This window comes from Verticillium nonalfalfae (genome assembly GCF_003724135.2).
Source record: "Verticillium nonalfalfae strain VnAa140/NRRL 66861 chromosome Unknown scaffold_2, whole genome shotgun sequence".
NCBI classification, from domain to species: Eukaryota; Fungi; Ascomycota; class Sordariomycetes; order Glomerellales; family Plectosphaerellaceae; genus Verticillium; species Verticillium nonalfalfae.
In genome coordinates, this window is record NW_021167227.1 from 379,275 (window position 1) to 401,512 (window position 22,238).

General features: G+C 56.6%; 3 protein-coding genes across 3 annotated transcripts; 2 read left to right on the top strand and 1 right to left on the bottom strand.

Moving 5' to 3' along the window:
• Positions 1-8,710: 8,710 nt before the first annotated feature.
• D7B24_003523 (uncharacterized protein) lies at positions 8,711-10,795 on the bottom strand (the record flags this gene model as incomplete). Its single annotated transcript, XM_028637712.1, has 1 exon — positions 8,711-10,795. The coding sequence occupies one exon, from the start codon at positions 10,793-10,795 to the stop codon at positions 8,711-8,713; it is 2,085 nt and encodes a 694-aa protein (XP_028499268.1).
• Positions 10,796-17,535: 6,740 nt separating this feature from the next.
• Positions 17,536-18,652, top strand: D7B24_003524 (uncharacterized protein; the record flags this gene model as incomplete). Its single annotated transcript, XM_028637713.1, has 3 exons — positions 17,536-17,818; positions 17,879-17,996; positions 18,058-18,652. The coding sequence occupies 3 exons, from the start codon at positions 17,536-17,538 to the stop codon at positions 18,650-18,652; spliced, it is 996 nt and encodes a 331-aa protein (XP_028499269.1).
• Positions 18,653-19,598: 946 nt separating this feature from the next.
• On the top strand, positions 19,599-20,922 carry D7B24_003525 (uncharacterized protein; the record flags this gene model as incomplete). The annotated part of the gene is made up of 4 exons (XM_028637714.1): positions 19,599-19,875; positions 19,937-20,024; positions 20,104-20,473; positions 20,542-20,922. The coding sequence occupies 4 exons, from the start codon at positions 19,599-19,601 to the stop codon at positions 20,920-20,922; spliced, it is 1,116 nt and encodes a 371-aa protein (XP_028499270.1).
• Between the last annotated feature and the right edge of the window lie 1,316 nt (positions 20,923-22,238).

Here is a 22,238-nt window from a genome sequence, read left to right on the forward strand (position 1 = left end):
TGGCCAAAGGCCGCCACCCTCCGTCCAGACCCACCCACCAACCCCCGTCGTCTCCCACACCTTAACCCCAGCTTGTGACCATGGGGATTCGTCTCGGACACCTCCCCGAAATGGGAGGTCGGTCCCGCAACCTTCTAGAAGGACGTCCCCGAAAGGAGCACAGACGAAGTCCTGTGACAAAGCCAGAAAGCAGGTGAGCTATCGAATCCGGCAGAAGTTCAGAGCTCCCAATCTCCTGGTCAGGCCTGCACAGGGCTCGCTCGTCCGTCGAACGTACCCAGTTGCGGGCTCGGCATGGGGCGCGTACCCATACCACATCGCGCGCGCGCTGTGTGTTCTCCTCCTGAAAGGCTCCCACGGCCCTGCTCAATGGTGATTTCCGACCTGCCACTCCGAATTACATCTTATTCGAGTCGCAGGGGTATGCGCTCACCGGTTGTGAAACGTGGGCCGCCTCCGAAAGAGACAGACAGACCCCTGATGCGATGTCTGGTCCCCATTCTACCACCTGTTTCGTCAAACATGGAAGGGTGTCATCACAGTAGCGACCTTCCCAATTGACATGACAGTCGCCATGGTGGATTAAACCAACGCCAGATAGCTACCAAACTACACGTAGAGTTTCGATGAAATCCGCCAAGCACCCTTGACAGCGCCCACTTTCCCGACACTCGGCTACCGTTTCTTCGTTTTCGCAAATTCAACATGATGCATTCGCTTGTTGGTGTCCTTTGACACCGTTTCCTCTTAGTTCTGCGTGACTGCGCCACCGGCCAAATGCTCGGAAGTCAGTTCATGGCACCGGAGCAAGTAGAGTTCGTGACTAGCAACGGCACCCCCGTTCAACGCGGGGAAACAAGCGTCAGCTGTCCTGAACCAAACTTGGCCCTGTGGCGCGATCGCAAACACCAAGTTCATACCCCAAGACCACATTGATCTGGGCTTGCGGCTTTTGTTGCTTGACCCAGTTTCGACATCACGAGAGGACAAATACGTCATACGTCATGTTGATTCTGACTCGTGGGTTGCCAGGTGTCGGTCTGAGAGCGACGGAGTTCTTCCCGACACGACTGTCAGCAAGGTCCAGCATCACCAGGCATTATCTCCATAAACAAATAGCCCTCAACCAAGAAAAGGGCTCATGGCTGATGGCGCATTACACAGCCTTTACGCCATGTCTACCCCGAGATTTCCCCCATGGGCAGCTGGGCTAGGCCGGGGGCCGGCTTCCGCCAAATGGTCCAACCTCATTGCCTCTAAACGAAAGCCCAGCAGCGTACCAAAGCACTACCGAGTCATAGTCTACTCCAAAACGATCCCGTTTGCGCCGTTCTGCCGCGATCGGACCATCCGTTGGTCGGACGAAGCTTCCGGGGTGCAGCAGCGTCCCTTCTGGGCAGGCAATGTCCACGAAGCGGGCAATGTATCGTTCTCAAGCGTACATATGTTGGAGATGTAGACTGTAAATGTCGCGGAGTACTCCTCAAACGCTCTCCAACTTGACCGCTGTCACGACTCATGCGTACACACCACCAGCCAGCAGCTTGCCCCTCCAACGAATTGTGGAGAGTCAGGTGTTGGAGAACCTCTTGTTTTGCGCCCGCCGGCCCAAATAGGCAGACAGACGCTTGATGCCAGGGCGAATTGTTGACAGCGATGTCAGACTTTCCTCGTGGTTCATCACATAGGCAACATTCATAGGCAATGGAAAGTGGTATCCCATGCAGATGAGCATGACAGCCACAACCCGTTCATTTCTGAGAGCATATCAACGGTGACGATCATGCTAGACCACGGTCATTGACAACCTGATTGTGTCGTGGTTGCACGGTCGACTGACCATGATGTTGTTCATCGGCAACAGGAGGTCTCCTGGTAGCAACTGAGTCCTTTGGCTCCCTGATCCTCAACTGATAGCAAGTTGGTGGGTCGCGTCACGTTCAAGGAAGAGCAGGAACCGCTGCAGAAGCTGCCACAGTAACGAGACCTTTCCCAGTGGACTCGGCCAAGACCAGATCACGGTATCCATTCCTGCCAGGTTATCTTCATGTTGGTCAAGAAGACCAGGATATGCTTTCCATTTCGGAATGGTGGGGGAGCTTGACAGATCTTTCGCTGATATTGAGATCGATCCCGATATCGAATAGATGCACTTTATTGGCAAACGACGTCATCCTCCGATACTTGTCTTGCGAGGGTTACATTGCTACAGAGTCGATCAGCCCCTACTCGAGTCAAGGAAAGTACACACTCTGAGCAAGACGACTAGGTTCGACCTGGAGCCAACCGGTTGAGATGATCGCTGGTCGTGTTTCGTAGCTATCAGCCAAGGAACATGCAACAAACTGATCAACACGCCAGTGCAGAACGCAACATTTTCTACACGCATCGCTGCTTGGAGGCTGCGGACGTGGTGAAACTGCAACGCGCAGCGGCACCAGAGCGGTCCGCCAAAGCAGACAGGTGACCGTCCCATCCTGTCGACCACTTGCCGGTCATGTGCCGACAGTACTGCATTGGTCTGCCGACACTGCTGGGTAATGCAGTACTGCCGATCGTCGGCCGCTCTGGGACACACAGCGCCTTGTCTCTTCACGACTCAATGATGCCCTCTTGGGCAAGCCACGATCCAATATCCGACCGCCGGAACGTCCCGCGGTCCAGTCAAAACCAGGTATTTCGACGTCGCGGCCTAATGACGACCAGCTCCCAAACATGTCGGAGAGATGGACGACAATTGAAAGGGGACCGACCGCAATTTTACGGCATTGGTGCGTACCGGCCGAACAAGCTGGTGACTTTCGTCGCTGCCATGCCTTGGTGCGATGTAAAGGAGATGCTGTGGAGGCAAGCATCACAAGTCCACAAGTCTCGTTGGTTGCATTGGCGTGGCTCCGAATAACGCCTGTCACCTGCAACTTGCAAACCAATTGCCGACTGCTTCGTCGCAAGGCTGGCAGGACCCCCAGGCCGAACCGCGCTTGGCCAGTCTAATCTCACCGTACGGTACTGCGGGGCCTCAAAATGTGTCCTGCTCGGACCTGCGAATATATGTTTTATTTGTTCTTGATTTTCGGATCTAGGGACCATTGACGCTTATTTCCCGCACCTGACGCCACTAACATGACGGGGAAGAGGAATATGGCCGCCGGCGAGAGCTTAAGCTGCTCTGCAGAAGTCTTGGCGTGATGCTGCCCAGGTATCCGGGAACTTTTCCGGTCCCCGATCCACGGCTCCGGGCTCCTCAATTTTCTTTTGTGAGGACTGATAACTGCCGATTGATGTCCCACCCCCTGGCGCATCTTGGTGTTCAGGCAAGAAGCAGAGGGGGACAAGGTAGTCGATACGCATCATTCTAACATATCGATGCTGCTATGAAGACCAACGAAAGCGGCGCCGAATCACATCACGAACAAGTACGATGACGAGCGCATCTGCTGTACACAAGGTTTGGCGGAGCATACGCGAGTCAACCATGATCAAAACTGGCAGAAACGGGGGGGATGGGGCTCTGCCGGGATGAGGACCGCAGTATGGAAAAAAGAATATTCAGAATATTTCGATTATTTATTCTCATGACCAGATAGACTTCCAGAAGGGCGCACGTCCTTCTCGTGGGGCCTCCCGAATCCACACGGGGGTGGTGACATATGGTCACAGCAGAGTGGATGATTTGAGCCAGACGAACAATGTAACGTGCCCTGGTTCTTTCTGGCCCCGACACCCAAAAGGTGGACGACGATGATTTTACCAGCAGCCGTACTCAGTCTGCTCACCGGGTCTTTGCCACGTTTTTTTGTTCTTTCCTTCCCTTTCTCTCTCAGCTGCTCCCTCCCCAACTAGCGCTCAGGCGCTATGCCTCGTGAGGGGCCACTGTCCCAAACGCTGGGTAACGACGAGTGAGCTATTCACCACGACCACGACCACAACCCCTGCTCCGGATGTTCGCCGCGGAGCTAGTGTGGATTGGCCCCCAGCGACGTGGGCCTGACACACGAATCCTGACTCGGGACCTTGCCGTTTTGGGGGGTGGCAGGGGTGGGTCAACAGCGCGCCCCTTTGGGAAATGAATGGGGGGGGGGGACTTGCACTTGGTGGTGCGTGGTCTCGACCGCGGCGGTGGACTCCCCGGCCCTCTGGTTTTCTGCGAAGGGGGGGGTGGACATGGCCTGCTTTGTCGGAGTTTGCCATGTGCGCTCTTTACGGGGTGGAGCGAGAGAGACGGCAATCTGGGGCTCGTGTCGATGACACACGGCCCCCTTCCCATTCGTCGCTTGCTTGACGCCAAGCTGTGAGAGAGTTGAGAGAGGCAGGGAGATTTGGCGTACTTGGAGATGCGAGTCAGAAGAATTTTGGAGGGGTGGGCATGTTTTGGGAGACGCAAGGGCACGACGACGACCTGGAGCGCAGGCAGCAAGGCGAACTAGCGAGCGCACGCTCGGGCACAATGGCATTGTGCTCGACGGGTCGACACGGGCGCACACATGGTGATCTTCAGGTCGTGCGGCGCCTGGACGCCATGCGGTGCTGCATGGGCGTTGTGGGCTCGACCGTGCTGGTTTTGCGTTGTACGGACAGCGCGAGACATTGTGGGGATTTTTGGCGGTTCACGAGACGGGCGAAAATGACCCAGGGCACTTTGGCTAGGTACCTACCTACATGTACCTTGGGTAGGTGCCGTATGGCGCAGCCAGGCCAGCACGCGGCAGTCGGGGAGCCAAGGCGCATTACCTAGCCAGGCTGCAGGCCCGGGCGGAGGCGCGAACCCGGCTCTCGGGGACGAGGCGCCAGCTGGGCAGGCCTTCTAGAAGGCGCATCGTCGGCCTTATTGGCGGATCCACGGTGACACGGAATCGTGTGGGGACCAGGAGGGCGCTCGGCTGCAGCAGGGAGCGCACAAATGCAAGGTACACACACACACACACACACACACACCCAAGGCACCCAGGGCAAACAGTGACACGGTGGCTTCGCAGGCTCGTTCCTCTTTCTGCAACGACGGAGAAAGGGGGGACGCCAGGCCGTCCGTCAGTGGCCCACGGCGGCCGAACGGGCAATTCACGATGGGACCGACCGACGCGGCACGGCGGCTCAGTCTCAGGGGATGCAAGGGGATATGCATTTTGCCGGCTCGGCAAGCACTGTTGCTCTCCACGTGCTGATGGATGCTGAACGCCAGACGGATTGACAGGCCAGCCAACGGGTTCATCACGGCGGTTTTGCGGATTCCGTCATGCATGCTTGCTCGTCAGGAACGCAACGTGCTGTGCGGTACTGGAGTCGGTGCTCACTTGCCTAGGTAGCTACCGAGCAACCTACCTACCTACCTACCTTAGGTAACGGGTAACGTAAGGTACAAGCACCGTAGGCCTGCACCTCGGCCGACAGACAGCGAGCCAGCCGCACGCCTCCCCCGCGATGGGCCATCGGGCCCAGCGCATCGGGGCCATCTGCCGGCTTCTCTTGCGGCCCTGCTCGCCTTTGGCCGCCTTTGGCCTGCGCTGCGAGAGCTGAGCCTCGCGTGCCTCACGTGGCTGTCGAGGTGTTACGAGTTTGCTGCTTCGGGAACCGAGCCCGCGAGGGGGCGAGGGAAGAAAGGCGGTTGGGGGGGCGAAGCGCTAGGATGGGAAGGGGGCCGACGGACGCTTCGGGGGAGACCGCAATACCAGAGACGTAAGAGCGAGACATGGTGACGAACACGAGCGCATCAGAGACAAAAACGGTGGCCTGCCCATGTGGAGATGGAGAGGCAGGCACTAAGACACTGTCAGCAGAGAACGATAGAGAGAGACTGACCAGCCGGCGGCCAGTCGTGTCGGACCGACAGAGCTTGGAGCAGCAGCCAAGTGATGACAGGTGTGCTAACAGAGAAATCGAATGAATATTATTATTATTATGATTAGCCTTGTTTCTTTGCCTTATTTTTTATTCTCTTACATCGCTCTTCTTTCGGCACGTCCCCGCCACATGCCGAGGGCCGGGCTCTGGCCATTGCTGACACGCGACCCTTTTTCATTTATGCCCAGTTGCATGCATCCCTTACCAGAGAGGCTATTGCTGACCGCGGGGCGTGGAGAGTCGTCTTCTGGTCTCTGGTGCCGGGAGATCCTTGATTCGGATAACCGTCTCGTAAGAGCCGAGCATAAGGTGTCTGCTCCTTGACAGCCGACCATGCGCACACGCACACGCACACACACACACACGGGAAATGACCCCAGGTGCAGGCGCCATGCTTTTCTCGATTCCCCCGGATTCTCGATGCAGGGCCTCCATGTACGTACCACCCTGCAGCGTCACATGGCTCGTTCGAGACGTGCCATCAGAGAAGAAGCAACAGCAAGTTGCCTGCTTCACGTTGCCTGCCGAACAAAAAACACCAGCAGGCCCTGTCGCAACCGACCCCGGGAAACTTTGTTGTACACTTCATCAATCGGCTTGCTCCTCGCCCAATTTCCCGTCCATGCGATTGCGACACACACATACCACACCGATGCGTGCACGGATCGATGAATGATGACCAGCAGGCCGGCGCTCGCCAGACATGGACGGCATGAGCGCTGGAGTGTCCCGTCCTGTCATGCAAGAATGAACCCAATAAAACCTGGGGTAGAAGAAACGTGTTGGAACCTCTACGCGCTGCTCGCAGGGATCCCCCGCAGCCCCCCTTGGCATATTTGACCGGCCGCCCGTGAGCTTGTTCAATTTGCGTCGTTTCCCTCTCCTTCCGGCGGCGGCGGGTCCCCCCCTGGTCCTCCCCCTCGTCCGTGATCCCATCATTTCGTTCGAGAAGAAGGCGAATGCGTACATGGATACTTTTGTGTCACCAATCTCGGTCGTCGGAAAAGTCGCGCCTCGTCGCTGCCTACGCCATGTGCCATGTGCCATGTACCATGTGCCATGCATGTGCCATGTGTGGCCCGCGAAGCTGCTCGCGAGAATGCCTCCCGAGCGCCCCCTCTCCATGTCGCTCTTGGCTGTCCCGCCCTCCTACCTGGATCGCTCCGCCCGGCCCCTCTCATTCAGTCCCTTGCCGTCCCTCTTTGCGAACTCGTGCGAGATGGGGAGATCCGAAGTTTCTCCTCTGCTCCCCATGGCCCGACGGAACGGGTTGGTTGTGGCTACCAGTTGCCAACCAGGCGTGTTGGTGCAGCCCGTCCTTTGTCCTTGCTCCGCTTCGACGGCGCGGCATGCCGATGGGCGGGTTCGCGGGCGCGCTGGCCTGGAGGAGGCACTTTGGCAGGAGGAGGCACTTTGGCAGGAGGAACAGCGCGCCATTCCATTGTTGGTGATTCAGGGTTCCGTGCTTGACCAACGCATGCACGGTGCTTGATGGGCGAAGGACGCGGGGATTCGCATGCGCCTCCCCTTGCCTCTTGCCTGTCTGCCTCTTGCCTGTCTGCCTGTCCGCCCAATACGGCCCGCGCTGCTGGGATGCTTTCGGGTGCGTTTCGGGGGGAGCAAGTCAAGCACCCAAAAGGGCTTGATCGCCCCGGTTGTCTTCCCCGGGATGGTCACAATAGGGGGCCGACACGTCCTCGGCGGATGGCGGCATCGGATTCGTGGGATTATTCCCCAGAATCCCCCCTATTGCTGTTTCGGGGTCGAGCATGTCGTCCTCTGTAGCAACGTGACGAAAAGGCGGAAAAAGGAAACTAATAAACTGATAATATAATAATAATAATAATAATAATAATAATACACCTGGTACTATTCATACCGTCATGTCGGACTGGCGGAACGAAGATGTGCTGCGACAGGATCATCGCGCGGAAAACGGCAACAGCGCGTGCGCGATAGGCGGGAGACCGAAGAGCGCATCACGCCGTTCGACGCGCCGCGCAGCACGAGCTCTCGTATCAGCGCGTCGCCACAGCTCTCTCTCTCTCTCTCTCTCTCTCTCTCTCTCTCACCTCGCACATTCTTCCAGGCCTGCCGTCCTCTCAGAAAGCTCTGTCGAGAGAAACCCACACAGCCACTGAGGATGGTCGTTCGGAACCTTTTTTGGTTTTTTTTCCTCCAGTCTCCCCCAATGAGAGCGCGCGAAATGCGAAAAGGGTGGTCGAAACACCACTCTGATAGGCGTGCCGCTGTGTGCGCGTGGTGAGGTCTGCGGACGAATCAGCGTCGCGTGCGACACGCGCGGGTGCGCGGCTGAGATGGTGGTGCTGGACAGAAGTCCTTCAGTGTTGGGTGGTGACCCTCCCTTTTTCTTTTGTTTCGGGCGTTGGGGCGGAGGTGTGATGGCCCTGGTGAGAGGTGGTTATCTTGGGATCTGTGTCGCAGGCGGTTGTGAGGCGTGGGGGTGTTGCGGGTTGGTATGTCCGGCGACGGGCTGCTCCTCGAGGCCGTCACTGGCTTGGCGTGACTGGGCTGTGTTTTGAGAGATTGTCACACGCGGGTCATCACCGTGTCCTGTCAGTGTCGCGAGCTCAGCCTGTCTAGGCGGTGCCGCGACGTCCTTGGTGAAGCTGAATAGGGGTCAAGCCAGTGCTGGACGGCCATGGTTTGTGATAGCGGCACATCTGGATCACGACATCTCAACGCATCCGTCCTGAGCCCTGCTGGCACTTTTGATATTCACGTCTGTTCAAATTGTGACCTGTCGCCTGGTGGCATCTCAGCCAAGCGAGTAGGCACCTGCCGCTGCGCAGTGTCCAAGGTCACCTCAAACCCGCCGCCTGCGCCCCGGTGCGTCACCAAGGCTTCAACATCACTCCTTCTTTGCAGGTCCTACGCGCTTATACTTCCTCTTGTCCTTCCGCGACATGAGCGCCCGGTCTCTCGTGCCCTTGCCTCCCTCCCAGAACCCATGACCTTTACGCCCGATGACGCTGCGTCCGCAGAATCCGCACGCGTCGACGGCGTAGCGCTGCTCTCGGCTGCACCACCCACACACCATGCGGCTCGCCCACTCGTTGACGTGATCTTCCGCCTCGTCGTGGCATCGATCGCACGCGTGCACGCGGCTGCAGCAGCTGAAGCGGAACCACCGGTAGCTTTTCCTGTAGTGCGCACACGCGCCCCGGGACGGCAGCGGGTCGCCCGCGTGCAACCCGAGCTTCTCGGCCCTGGCCCGGACGACCCCGGCCGCCGGCGCCGAGAGGAGGCCCGGCGTGTACGTTTGGAAGCGCACGTCGGGGATCTTGAAGGTGAACTTGGCGTGGCACGACCGGCAGACGTTGGATGTGGCGTCGCCTCTGATAGAGACGAGTCCCGGTGCCGCGGTTGAGCACTTGGCACATGTTGGAATAAAAGTCGATGGCAGCATGTCGCCGACTGATGCGCCGGCCACGTCGAGGAAGCCGGCACGCGACGAGTGCGCATGGACGAGCTGTGCGCGGAAACGGGCTGCAAGGCCGGCGGCGCACTTGCGGCAGGAGAGGGTCTGCTCTACGCCGTCGCGGAGGTTGGTCACCTCGTTGAAGGTTTTGCAGCGAGCACACTTTGCTGTGATGCTGAGAAGGGAGACTTGGAAAAGCTCAATGTTGTGCAGTTCAATGCCCGGAAAGGTAAGAGCTGTGCCTCGCTCAGGTGTGTCGGCAGCGACAGCTGTCGCGGGCGAGCCTGCTACGGGATCGTCGTGCTCGAGTGCGGCGCCGCCTGCATCAGAGCCAGAGTCGGAATCGTAGCTATAGTCGGACGAGTCCGAGTCATCGGCAGCCGTGGCCCACTCGGGAGGACGTGGAATGACCTTGACGTGACTCCTGTCGCCGAGCGAACCTTCCGGCTGCTTCTCCTGAGACGTGTGCGAGACCGCAGCCGCTGGTGCAGCACTCTCCTTGGCCTTGGCCTCGGCTTCCTGCTTCTGTTTTGTAACCTGAGCCTGTTTGGCCAACACGTGTAGGTTCTGGGCGAGGTAGTTCAGATGGCTGGTCAAATTCATCTGCTTTTGCTCGGCAGCCTTCTGAATGAACAGTTCCTCGACAGGTTCGGCATCAAACGAGTCGACCTCGTTCAGCTGAATTCGTAGAGGCTGGAGGGGATACAGCAACGGCACAATCATATGCAGTGTCTTCACGGCCTGCAACGAAGCCGGAAGCTCAGGCCGTCTCTTCGGCTCAATTGGCAACGTGTAAACAATACCGTCGGCGGAGCGCCGGTAAAGACTCAGCCGACCCATGCGCGTCTCGATCTGGCGTGCCTCCTGCGCTCGGCGGGCTTTAGCTTCGGCAATCTGCTCCTGGGTGTAGGCAGGCTCATCAGGAGCATAACGTTTCGTAGGCTGCGGCGCAGATGGCGCCTGCGTAAGGGTTGCGGCTTCCAGTGCGACGGCAGCCGACTGAGACGATGGGGTGGACGGCGTCTCATGCCTGTCATCTTTGAAGATGGTGAGCTTGACCGTTTCGACCTTTTGCTCTGAAAGAAACACCTCGAGATTCTTGTCGAGGGCATGGGTGAAGGCGAGAAGGGTCGCGGCGCCGCGCTTCTCGCGGACGATCCGCTCCCATCCGCGCTCGACGTTGATACCAAAACCGCGTGGGATGTTTCGGTTCTTGACGTGTAGAACTGGGGCTGTCTCGGGATAGTCCTCCGGCACGTGAAGGTCACACTCGAGGAAATCCAGGTCGAACGGAAAGTCTGGGTCTGAGGGTTTGATGCGGAAGATGAGGGACGTGGTGCCGTCGCTCAGTGTCGTTTCACGTGGCGAGAAACGACGGCGTATCTGCTCGACCTGGTAGCCCCTCGGGTCTTTCTTCTGTGCCTCGGGTGTGGGCTTCGAGACGACTCGTTGGGCCGGCGGTTCACTGACGGCCTGGAGGTGAGTGATTCCTCCTTGTTTCTCGAGCGACATCATGATGGGCGCAGATGATCTGTTGCCAGTGATGGAAAGGAAATTGCTCAATATTCTATGAGCTGAACAGTGAAAAACAAGAAACGGAAGGCGACAAGAGGCAAGGCAAGGCCGGCTGCCGGTGATCTGATAGAGTGTAGAGTACGTATGACCTGTGAAAAATGGTTGGTATTTTGATCGGATGGTGTGCGGACTGATCGGTCAAGTAGACGATGGTTGTATTGTCGTGAAGTGGCGACGTGAAGTTGCGTTACAAGATGGAGTGGAGTCGAGGCTGACGGAAGGTGATTCAGGATGACTCAGACCGAGTGGCGGCCGCTACACTCCGTAAGGCAGGCACCGTCCTAGCCCGAGCTTGCCTTGACTTCAATCACCGTGGTCCCTCAGCATTTTGGTGAAAACCGGCATTTTTGATGCAATAGGCATGCTTCGAGCAGGTAGACAGGCCTTCTTCGTCATGCTGACGTGCTCTGCAGCGACTGAAGGGAAACCAGAGCCTGAGGGTCTCCCGCTACACATGGCTCGCCGCCGCCTGTTAGCACCTCACGGTCCCGTTCCAGATGACATTGTAGTGTCTTCGACATGCTCTACCATCTATCAACCGAGCCAATGCTTCTGGACCGCTCTTTGCGTCTCGCGCGAACTTGAAGCATCACTTCTTCACACTTGCTGATGCGGGCTCCGGCTCAGATGACTTCATGACCTTGAAGGTAGACAGTCAGTCGTCCTCGCAGCTTTTGCCAACGATTTACGTATCTCCGTCCAGCGATCTTTGTCTTTCTGACTTCTGCCGTGTCACAAGAGTGTACTACGACAAGACTGAGTGCTCTCTCTCTCTCTCTCGGAATCTCGGGCTTAGTCACTCATGACGAACTGGAGATTCGAGGGGACCTTCTCATACCCCCAATCTTATCTCGGACACGTCTTCCATTTGGACTGAGCCTTGGTGAAGCACGCAACCCAAACGATAACCGACAGAGGTGTGTGACATGGTCGTCATGGTCTCAGCTCAGGATAAGAACCATTTCCCCTGGCGACATGCAGAATAAAGAAACCACGTCCAAGGCCCAGACTATTGAAGCAGCTGTTCAGTGAAACACCTCGTCACTTAGGCCGCTGCCGGCTCCGTCCATATTGCATCGCCGGGAGAGAGGCCAACAGGCCCAGGCCCAGGCCTTGCCGCGACGACACCACCAGGGCGTGCATGTAGCCTGGGGTCGCGCCATGTCTTCTGTCTTGTCACGCCCCGGCAACCCAGTAGCTGGGACATTTCGAGGATCGAGAATCGTATCGCGCCTCCGGGGATGTCGACCCATGTCGACCGAGTCGCGAGGGCATGCGATATTCCTTCCTTTCTTCATTTCTCATCACACACACGCTCTCACAACACAAGTATGGTGGTGGTGCCTGCGTTCTGCATCTCGCGTAGGTAAGGTACACGCCATTTCAGGAGAAAAAAGCAACGCCGTCACGCCCGGGGGGGTTCCGGATCCCCGTGCGTTGTCTGGGCCCTGGCGGATGGCCCGGACCGGTGCCAGAAAGCCGGGGGTGGCACACGGACGAGACGGCAACTGGGCTCGGCACGAACTCTAATGGTCTTCGCCGCACGCGTATAAGCAAAAAAAGTCTTCCACCCTGGTCACTCCTCTAGAAACCTCGACAGGAAGCCGGGGAGTCCTATGGCGGGAGGGGGCGCGCGGGGGGGCTAGATCGCACCGTCAAAGCGGGCGGAAGAAGAATGCGTTTGGCGGGATTCAGTGCTCTCGTTGGTAGAAGACGTCTTTTGGGAAAAGGAAGGAGACGACGTCACTGCGCAGAGCAGGCGGGTCAGGAGAGCGCTGTCAGGAGGATGAGATGCCAATCGCGATCAGTGATTTGGAGACTACTTAAAGGGATCGAGATGGGAGGGTTCTGGCAGGTGTGGTTGATCCGTCAAGACCACATGTTGTGTTTCAGTTCGCTTGGTTCTTCTTCATTGTTTCGGGACGAGATTCGATGGTGAATCTGATCGCCATGGGAGGAGGAGATTGGCGGCGAGGGATCTGCTATGATGTCAATTGGTCGGATGACCCAGACGCCCGATGGGATCGAAGATTGAGGGCCCACGATGCTTCAGAGCGCCCAGTCAACCCACCCCAGTGTAGGGTGGGATGGTGCCAGGGGCACTGTGAGACGGAGGGGCATTTGACAGCCTTATTTCCCAGCTTGGTGGAAGGAGGTTCAGCGTGGTGGTGTGGGAGCCACGTCGATCTTGCTTCTTGCTGTGAGATTCAAGATATACATTGAGATATATTCATGAATATTTCGAATAAATTAATCCATTATTCTCGAACGTGTGAACCCATGCTGCAAGACGCGATGTTTTTGGTCAGCCCGCCAGCAGAAGCATAGGCAGGCAGCGAGCGCATGTCATCAGTCGTAGCCTCAGCCAATCCCCCAACCCAGCAATACGCCCGACACAGCAGAGACACGGTCGCTGCGATTTGCTGTCGGGGGCGAGGCATCGAAGCCTAGGCTGTCTGTCAATCCCAGAGGCCAGAATGAGCTGGGGCTGGAACGTCAGCACCCAAGGTGGTTTGGTGAGGCGGTGCAGACAGTGCAGGCGGAATCCAGCAGCTCAGGCCTGGGGACCCTAGGAAGTCGACGTGGCTGATGGACCGAGGGCTTAGGTGTAGGTCAGGTACTTTAGGTATCGCGCAACACCGACAGGGAGCGCGGAGGACAGTGGACGGATGCTAAAAAAACGAGCCTGTAGGGGTTCTCCGCGCCCCCCTTCGGCGGTCCGACGTGCCTGTCCAGCTGACTCACATGATGGATGCTCGGGCTGCATGCAGTCTATCAGGTCGACCAGGACACATGGACTATCGTGCATGATGTCGGACGGCATCCATTGGATGGCGATGGGGGGCGGTACTTGTGCCGCGCGGAGATGACTTATTCCAAGAAAATAGAGAAAATAATGAAATCGAATGTTCTGCCGCGGACAATATGTGACAAAGATGGTGCTCGCCACAGGACGAGCATTGTCTTTCTTGGACATTGCAAATGATGCACAGCGCTATGGTACCTAGAGGCCTGCCTCTCCCAGCATAGGGCAGATTACAGGGGGCCCGGGTACACTGACGGAAGCTAACAGGCGGGAGAGCACCGCGGGCAGCGCCGGAGCCAGGCCATTCCACGCCACCCGCGGGCCGACGAAAGGTGAAGAGAGGAGCGGTTGGTGTAACGATCGCCAGCTGCGCAAAAGAAAACAAACAGCGTGCCAGATCCATTGAGCAGCCCCCAGAGGTTGGATCAAAGGTATTGGCGTCTGAGAGAAAATAATATTCCAATTTAATTCGAATATCCAGCCCGTACGTACTCTGGGATCGAGAAACCTGCAGATAGACAGGTGGACATGCAGGACTCTCCGTCTGTTACGGTGGCAGGCTTAGGTAAATGCCCCCCTCCCCCCCCCCCAAATCGATCCCCCCACACCCCTCACCACACCATCTCGTCTCTCGCCGTCTCGCCTTCCACGCCTCTCACCGCCCAAACTTGCATACGCTCCGTGGTCACCAGGACCCAAACCGATGTGTTGGCAATCCCTCACCATCCTCATGAGCCCCCCCCAAACCCAGATCGACGTTGCATCAAGGTACCGCCCAGCCCCAAGGCTGAGTGCGCTTCGGTCTCGCCTTCCCTAGTCCAGGCTACGAGGCCATCCCGAAGTACCTACCTTTACTCGCCATCTACCAACATCGTCCTCAGCATCAGCATCAGCATCATCCATCACGCCCTGTTCGGCAGCTGCTTTGCCTCGGCGCATCGCACCCGGCTGCCAGGCCATCACCCGCCGTGTATTCTTTGCGAACTCGCCTATCATGGCCACCCACCAACGGTCGGCTGCCAAACCACAGCAAGTCACGATGACCAAGTGTATCCATCTTACAGAACACGGCAACCCAGTCACCGCCGCTATGCCCTGCATTCGCCGCCCACGTCCTGGCGCCTCCCTGCCGCGCTGCTGCTGCCGGTCGCCTTCCCCGGACCATTAGCACGGCGCCTCGAAACCAGAATCGATACGGCAGCGAGAACCCTAGATGCCTGAAGACCGCTCTCTGGGCGCCCTCCCAGGCCGTCACCGCCCCCCCGTACGTGGCAGGTCTCGCCGCCTCTTTCTATCGAGACATTTCCTGGTCTGGCCCGGCTTACCAAACAAACGTCTGGTTGTTGTTGCGCCACCCTCCCTCGCTTTGCTTCCCCGACCTCCACGCGGCCGTGCTCTACTGATCATCCCTCGTCATCCCCGATCGAACGAATCTACCTTTCGAGGGCTGCTGATACGAGTTCTCGGGACCTGGGGCAGCGAACACCGCCAATCCACTTGCTGCGACTAGGCAGGCCTGAATGCCGTCGTACGCGCTGGCGGTCGAGTGACCGGCTGGTCACTGGTCCCCGTGCATGGCCCGACCTTCTCTTCTTTCCTGACTTTGTGCATGCGTGTTTCGTTTTATCTTTGCTTACCCGATGCCCGGCACGCGGGCACCCAGGTCTGCCAGCGCAGAATCATTGATGGGGAGACTTGCACTTCAGTGAGGTGTACATGCTCTTGAGGGCAGTGTACAACGGCGCAACCGCTGCTACATAGACAGCGCTGGCCGCCTCAACCTGGACCCCAAGGTTGTGTCCATTGGGCATCCACCCATCAGCCCGCGCCAGCTGTTCATCACCTGAAGCATTCGCTGTCAAGCAGGTTCGTCAGCGACGCTCCATCGCGATCTAGGCAGGCCAAAGCTGGGACCTTGTTCTTCAAGGCTTGGGTCTCGTGATAGTTAAGCTTCTGGGGCGTGTGCGACCCTTGATTTTCCCTGTCGAGACATGATCCCACCACTTTGCAAAAGCTTGTGTTTTCCTACGTCATCTAATTTCATGAATTCTCCGTAGACCTGCCCCGGATTATCAGAAGGTAGGATAATTTAGCACACTGATCCTTCGAACCAGAGTTGGACCCTTTGGAGTCCGTTGACTTCGGCCCGCTAGCCGCCGCTCACCCCGTGCCAGCGTGGCTGTGGTACTGTTGTCATAGTTCACATGATGCTGCCAGGCGTGGCGAGCTTGGCCAGTCGCGCCAGGGTTTTTCGGCCGCCGGGTAAATGTCATCCGAAGAAACCAACTGCTGCAGCAGCCATCAGGCACAGAGTGCCCGACTTACACGGAGGGAAGTTCCTACCTAAATGCCACGCCCGTGAGTTGGGAGACGGGGACCAACTTGCACGCGACGGTATTGAGAGGCACTCTTTGGACATGACTTGGAACATCGTGGAGAACTAGAAACCACCCTGGAGGAGAGCCGACATGGAGGTCAGGAGGTCCACATGAATGCGGTTTCTGGCCGTCATTCCGACGAGCGATAGTAAGACTCATCTATCTTGCAGACTGGCGACCCTTACAAATGGCGGGTGTTCCAACAGTTTGGTTGTCCCTTGGGAGGAGCTGGCGCCGGCACCCCACCGGCGAATGACGGAAAATTACCCCTTGGTCCCCCATGGGCATGCAGCACGGCATTTTGGGACAACACCTGATATGAGCGAGGTCACAGAGGTCGGCTATGATGACCGTGTTGCCGACCTGGGCCGATTGATCACCAAGGAGATATTTGGTGAACTCCTGTTCTGCCATGCAAGGGACAACGCCCACGGCAGAAATACATCTAGCGGCAGCGGTGCGAGGTGCGAGGTGCGAGTTCCATCTTCCTTGTCAAGTTGGGACTTGGACGAAGGAGCGTGCCTGGAGACGTCCTATTACATGGAAAGATGGGAGGGAGATTTACATGTCACGTGAGAAAGAAAATGTGAGCCAGAGACTGGTATACATAAGCAATATGCTTCGATCCTACGAGGACAGCTTATTTCCATAGAAAATAAAGCAGGCACAGGAGTCTTGATGTATAATGTCTTGTTCAGCTAAAAGCGCCGCGGCACAACGCCGATTTAGATCGACTCAAGATATGCAAGTCGTAATGACTGGATTACTTATGATGTCACATAGCAAACACATAGCCTGGGAGATAATGCCTAAGATCCTCAACTTTATCATGACACGACTAGTGCGAAAGAGGATATGACCTGGCAAGCATAAGTTATACTATACTCTCGAGAGCTCAACTATCTGTCTGAACCTAGAACATGGACAATTTTGACTGGAACCTGAGTAGCCACACCACAATTTTACCCAGCATACCGACGTCAGGTCACCTTCCCGGTGCGGTAGGTTCATGATGAAAGGATGTCGCTGATACAACGCGGCCTAATGGGGGTTGATGGATTGTCTCGAAGCTTGGTGCTCCTGATTGCTAGCCGATGATATTGGAGAATTACGAAGAACCCAACCTGCGGTCGTCCGCACCGTCGTCTCCTCCGTGCCAAGTCGGCACAATGACGCATAAACCTTGTCGTGGTGTTAGGTCAACCAAGGCAAATCACGGTATTGCTACCCGTTCCAATGGTGAGCCAGCGCATCGTCTCCGCATTTCGTGCATCCGGGGATATCTGCAGATCGCGGGGAAAGCTTCACTCGAACGGCACTTGCAACACTTGCCGCACCAATCACGTTGACCGCCCCAGGCATGACATTTACCGTCCATGGCACAGTTCGGACCCTGCCACACGCGTTGTCATATAGTCGAGCATCTGCCTTCTCGAGGGAGGGCATAATGTTGGTCTTGTTGAAACGCTCACCAAACCTCTCTTGACTCGGCCGCCATGCGCATCACGTCTCAGCTCATCGCCGCGAGCCTGTGCTTCGGCACGGGCCTGGCCAGGCCTTCTTCTGCGCCGCCGCAGTATGTGGGATATCTCGTCTCCACTTTCAGCGACCCGAATCCTCAGGTGCAGTGGCACTTGTCGGAGGGCAATGATGCCTCTCGGTTCCGGTTCCTCAACGACGGGAATGCTGTTCTCACGTCCAATGTTGGGACCAAGGGCGTCAGGGATATCTTTCTTACCACCAACTCGGAACGAACCGAGTACTTTACCATTGCCACCGGCAAGTCACGGACGACGTCGCGCTAACGTGAACCTATAATTCTGATCATCTGTGACACAGATCTCGACATCAATGCCGAGGGCTTCTCGTGGTACCAAGCAACCACAAAGGGGAGCCTGGGCCTCGTCATCTGGTCCTCGAAGAACCTGGTCGACTGGTCCGAGCCGTGCCTGAGGATGTGAGATTGCCGAACAGCGCTCCCGAAAATATCCCGCTTGCTCGACTGACGATCACAACAGCATCGAGGATCCGACCGGCGGCATGGCCTGGGCGCCGTCCGCCGTCTGGGACGATGAAACGCAGCAGTACTTTGTCTTCTGGGCCTCGCGGCACTACGCAGCCGCGGACACGGAGCACACTGGCCCAGCCAACCTCGACCGCATCCGCTACGCCACGACGCGCGACTTTGTCAGCTTCAGCAGGCCGCGGGACTACCACGCCCTGCCTGACACGCCGCTGATCGACCAGGAGTTTCAATATCTTGGCGCCCCAGGCGCGTACGCGCGTTTCCTGAAGAACGAAACGGTCAATCAGGTGTATCAGGAGACGACGACGGAGGGCCTCTTCGGCACTTGGACGCGGGTACCGGGGTACGTGCGGCCCGAGAGCCCATTGGAGGGCCCAGCCTCCTACGCCGATAACCTGATTGCCGGTCGCTATCACCTCTTCCTCGACAACTACACAGAGTACGTCCCTTTTGTGACGTCGAACGTCGCCTCTGGAGCCTGGGCGCCCGCGTCGAGAGAGGGCTTTCCGCGCGGCTTGAAGCACGGAAGCGTCACGCCTTTGACGCAGGAGGAATATGATGCCGTGGCTGCTCGGTATCCTGCCTGACGAGCTTGAGGCTGTGTATCTGAGTATAGCGTGAGAGCAAGCATGGATACTCTTAGGCAGTCCGATCACTTATATGAGCTTGCTGTCACTGGAGACATTGTGTCGTGGCAGTGTCAGTAGTGTGTATCCAGTGCCTCTTTAATTCTTTTGTTAAGAGCGAAAGCGAATATTTGGTCTGATTTCACAACACCAAGTTGGCATGTTACTTATAAAGCCATCTGGCGTAACCTGTACTCGAAACAAGATCTGCATGTGTCATCCAATAGCTGGCAGTTATCTACAACAACGCAAGGGCATTTCGATCAACAAAACACCACAGGTCGTGGGCTGTCGCTTTGTAGCTCTGTACAACTTTGCGTGTTCAGCTTGCTAAGTAAGCGGCGAACGGCTCAATGACCCGGAGCCCAATGGACAAATGGACGTTGCATGCGCGCTGGGTTTCATCCCTGGGTAGCAAGTATGTTTGGACTGTCATGCGACCGTCAGCAACCGAACGATTTCTCGGCGCTTCGTCTGAACTCTGAAGTATTGCGCATTCTAAAAGAACATCGTCTGAAAATCTGACTGGCCCAGATTAGCACGACTGGAGCCTCAGTCAGTCTTTTTCTGCTTGTTCATTGGGTTGGGTGTACACAGCTCCCTTCGGATTCGGTTGTTTCATGTGACGCGTGCAGCCCCTTCAAGAGAGGGCCCTTCCAAGGTGCTCTACGATCATCTCGCAATTCAGTTAAGGTCCTCAAAAATCTATAAGTTGTGCTATTGACCTTCTCAGGAGCCCCTTCGATTGTCTGGTGCCGTGATACCTGGTGTGTTGTATGATGTCTCTTTTTCTTTTTTAACAGCGGTTTTGCATGCTCTTTTCTCCTTCGTTATTGACTTTTTCATCGTTGTCGTTGAGCGATTTCGTCTTTCTTTTTTAAACCCCTGTTACTCCAGAATCCGAGCCATGGCGACCATCGATCCTAACCTGTCCAACGGCGGTTTGGTGCCAGCCGTCCCTAGTCCCATTACCTCTCCATCGATTGACGCCGGCGCTGCTATCCCGACGGGTGCGGGACAGCAGACCGAGGCGACAGGACCTGTATTCCCCTTCTTCACGCCATCTTTCGACCTCGCTCTCGCCGCAGCGGTCATATCGATGGCACTGATCGTCATTCATCTCAGCCTGACCCTGCGGAAACGAACCATGTACTTTGGCCCCGTCATGACCATGGCCTCACTGCGTAAGAAGCATCAACCCCGCGAGCCTCAAAGAGACGCTGTTAACATGACGCCTACTGCAAGTGTTCGGGGTTGGCATGACTACAAGGCTGATTGTGGTGATGGCTCCTGATGTACAGCAGCCATTTATCGTGTCTTCGCTCGTCTTGATGTGAGTTGCTGACACCCATACAACGGGTCGCCAGCCTCAGCTGTTGTCTCAAGTGTTCAAGCGCTCACGCCATAGCTAGGATAACGACCGCCGTTGCTTCGACAGCCGTGACCTTTACATACACGAGACTGGTCTGGTGGATCACGCCTTATGAGCACCGCAACATCTCCAAGCTCTGGCTGCCTCCTCGAGCAACGTCTTTGATCCTCGTTGGGCTCGCAAGCGTCGGTGACATCGTTTCCACTTTGGGCAGCGGCCAGATCATCAAGCCCCCTCCCGCGCACCTTCAGGCCACAGGTTCTGTGCTCAAGATGTTGGTGTGGACGGCCTTTTTCGGACTCGTGGCCCGCTTTACCGTCATGAGTCGTCGTTGGAGCATGGACGAAGCTACCAAAAAGGGATCTCTGGAGCTCGGCCTCGCGTTGACCGCGTCGTCGTTCTTCCTGGCCGTGAGTTTATTTTTCTGGTCTGCCGTTTTCACTTGTTCCAGATTTGTCTGACCATATCCCGTTCTCAGATCGTTGGTATCATGAATGTCCTCGAAAAAGACGCTCTGGAAACTCTAAAGTCAACTCGCCGGCCAGGCTCCATCATCACCACGGAGGAGTGGCCCACTTGGGTCTTCAACTTTCTGCCGACTCTCCTCGTCCTCTCCATTATGGCTGTCTACCATCCAGGCTATTACCTGCCAAAGCGGCTGACGGGCGCGCGCCTCAGGGGAAGGGAACTCGAGAGCATGGAGATGATCCGTGATGAGGAGAGTATCGGCGTCGCGACGGTCAAGAACGGTTGGGTGATCAGCAGCCCGAAGGTCATGACGGAGAAGGAAATCGAAATTGGCGTGAGCATGCAGACGTACGAGAGAGCGGGAGGCGTGCCCGTGGCTTATGCCAGATGACCCAGGCATGATGTACAAGTTTAAAGTTTCTACTCGTTCGGTCATTTGTGAAGACATCGTGAAGCTTTCGGACGCTTGTATCACGGGCTTTAACTGGTGTTTCGTCTCGCACAGATGTATGGAACTGACTCGACTTCGTTTATGCACCCGTCTCCGATCCGCACATGGGGGGTCCCTCCCCCCACAAGAGATGCCTAGGCGTCGCCTTTATTCTGTCAGTATATTTTAACCCACGTGAGGCTTTGCTTGTTAAGCTGCAGTCATAGCCATCACTGTTTCCAGGGCAGCGCCAGGCGCAGCTCAAGTTGAGCATGTCTCTTGTGAGGCTCACCAAGCCACGGCTTGCGGCAAATGTTACAATGATCTCATGAAACACAATAGGAGTGGGCTGCTTGCTTACTCGTGGATTTCGCCATGTCCGGCCAATTCGCTTCCCTTGTTCCTAGGGATACTATGTCGCTTTGCCCTCAAAAGGCCTACCGAATACCACCTAAGCAACAGAGGATGATCTATCACCCGACGGTTCTTTTGAATCAAATTACAGTCTCCGATTCGCAGTCGGCTTGAATCGCTGTATTCGCTTCCATCTCACATGGTTGCAATGACGACAATAGCTGACGGATGATATAGGATTGCTGTCACGGCCCCTCGCGCACTCGCGTCAAACTCTCACGACCCGCGCTCGCGGGCGGGGCCGAAACTATGGCAGACATCGGCGACCAAGTCAGAAAAGCCTGAGCCAAAAAATCAGAGCGGGGTGCCCCAGATATCAAGCTTTGATAGATGGCCTTGGCGTTAAGCTCATATCTCGGCTGCGCCAGGCTTTAAGAGGGGCCTCTCCAGTGCTTCTTTGTCTGAGGATGGCGGCTGTCTGCTTCGGTTGTTGCAACACGGGATCTTGTCACGGAAAAGGATTCCGGTCTCTGCACCATAATTACAACTTATTTCCCAGCATGACTAATATCGTCGGATTCTATGTTCACCTTCCCTTCCCTTTTGGCATGTCTTAGCACGCTACAGATTGCCCAGGGCCAGTCTCACTGAAGGCTTGGAGGCGCAAGGATGTGATTTGTGATCGGAATCCGGCACGCAGCCACACAACATTGAGACTCTAACGCCCCCGTGCTTCGGAGTTGAGGGAACCAGAAAGAAGGGAATCTAGAAACTCGCCGGAGCAAAGTGGCCTCCGAGATGGCCGTGGCTGCTGCCGGCGGAGTGTACATCGCAATCAATCTGACTTTGATTCGTCGTCAGGATTCAGTCGACGAACGCCTTGGGCGACAGAGGAGGCCAGTCTTTGGTAGATCTCATGAACT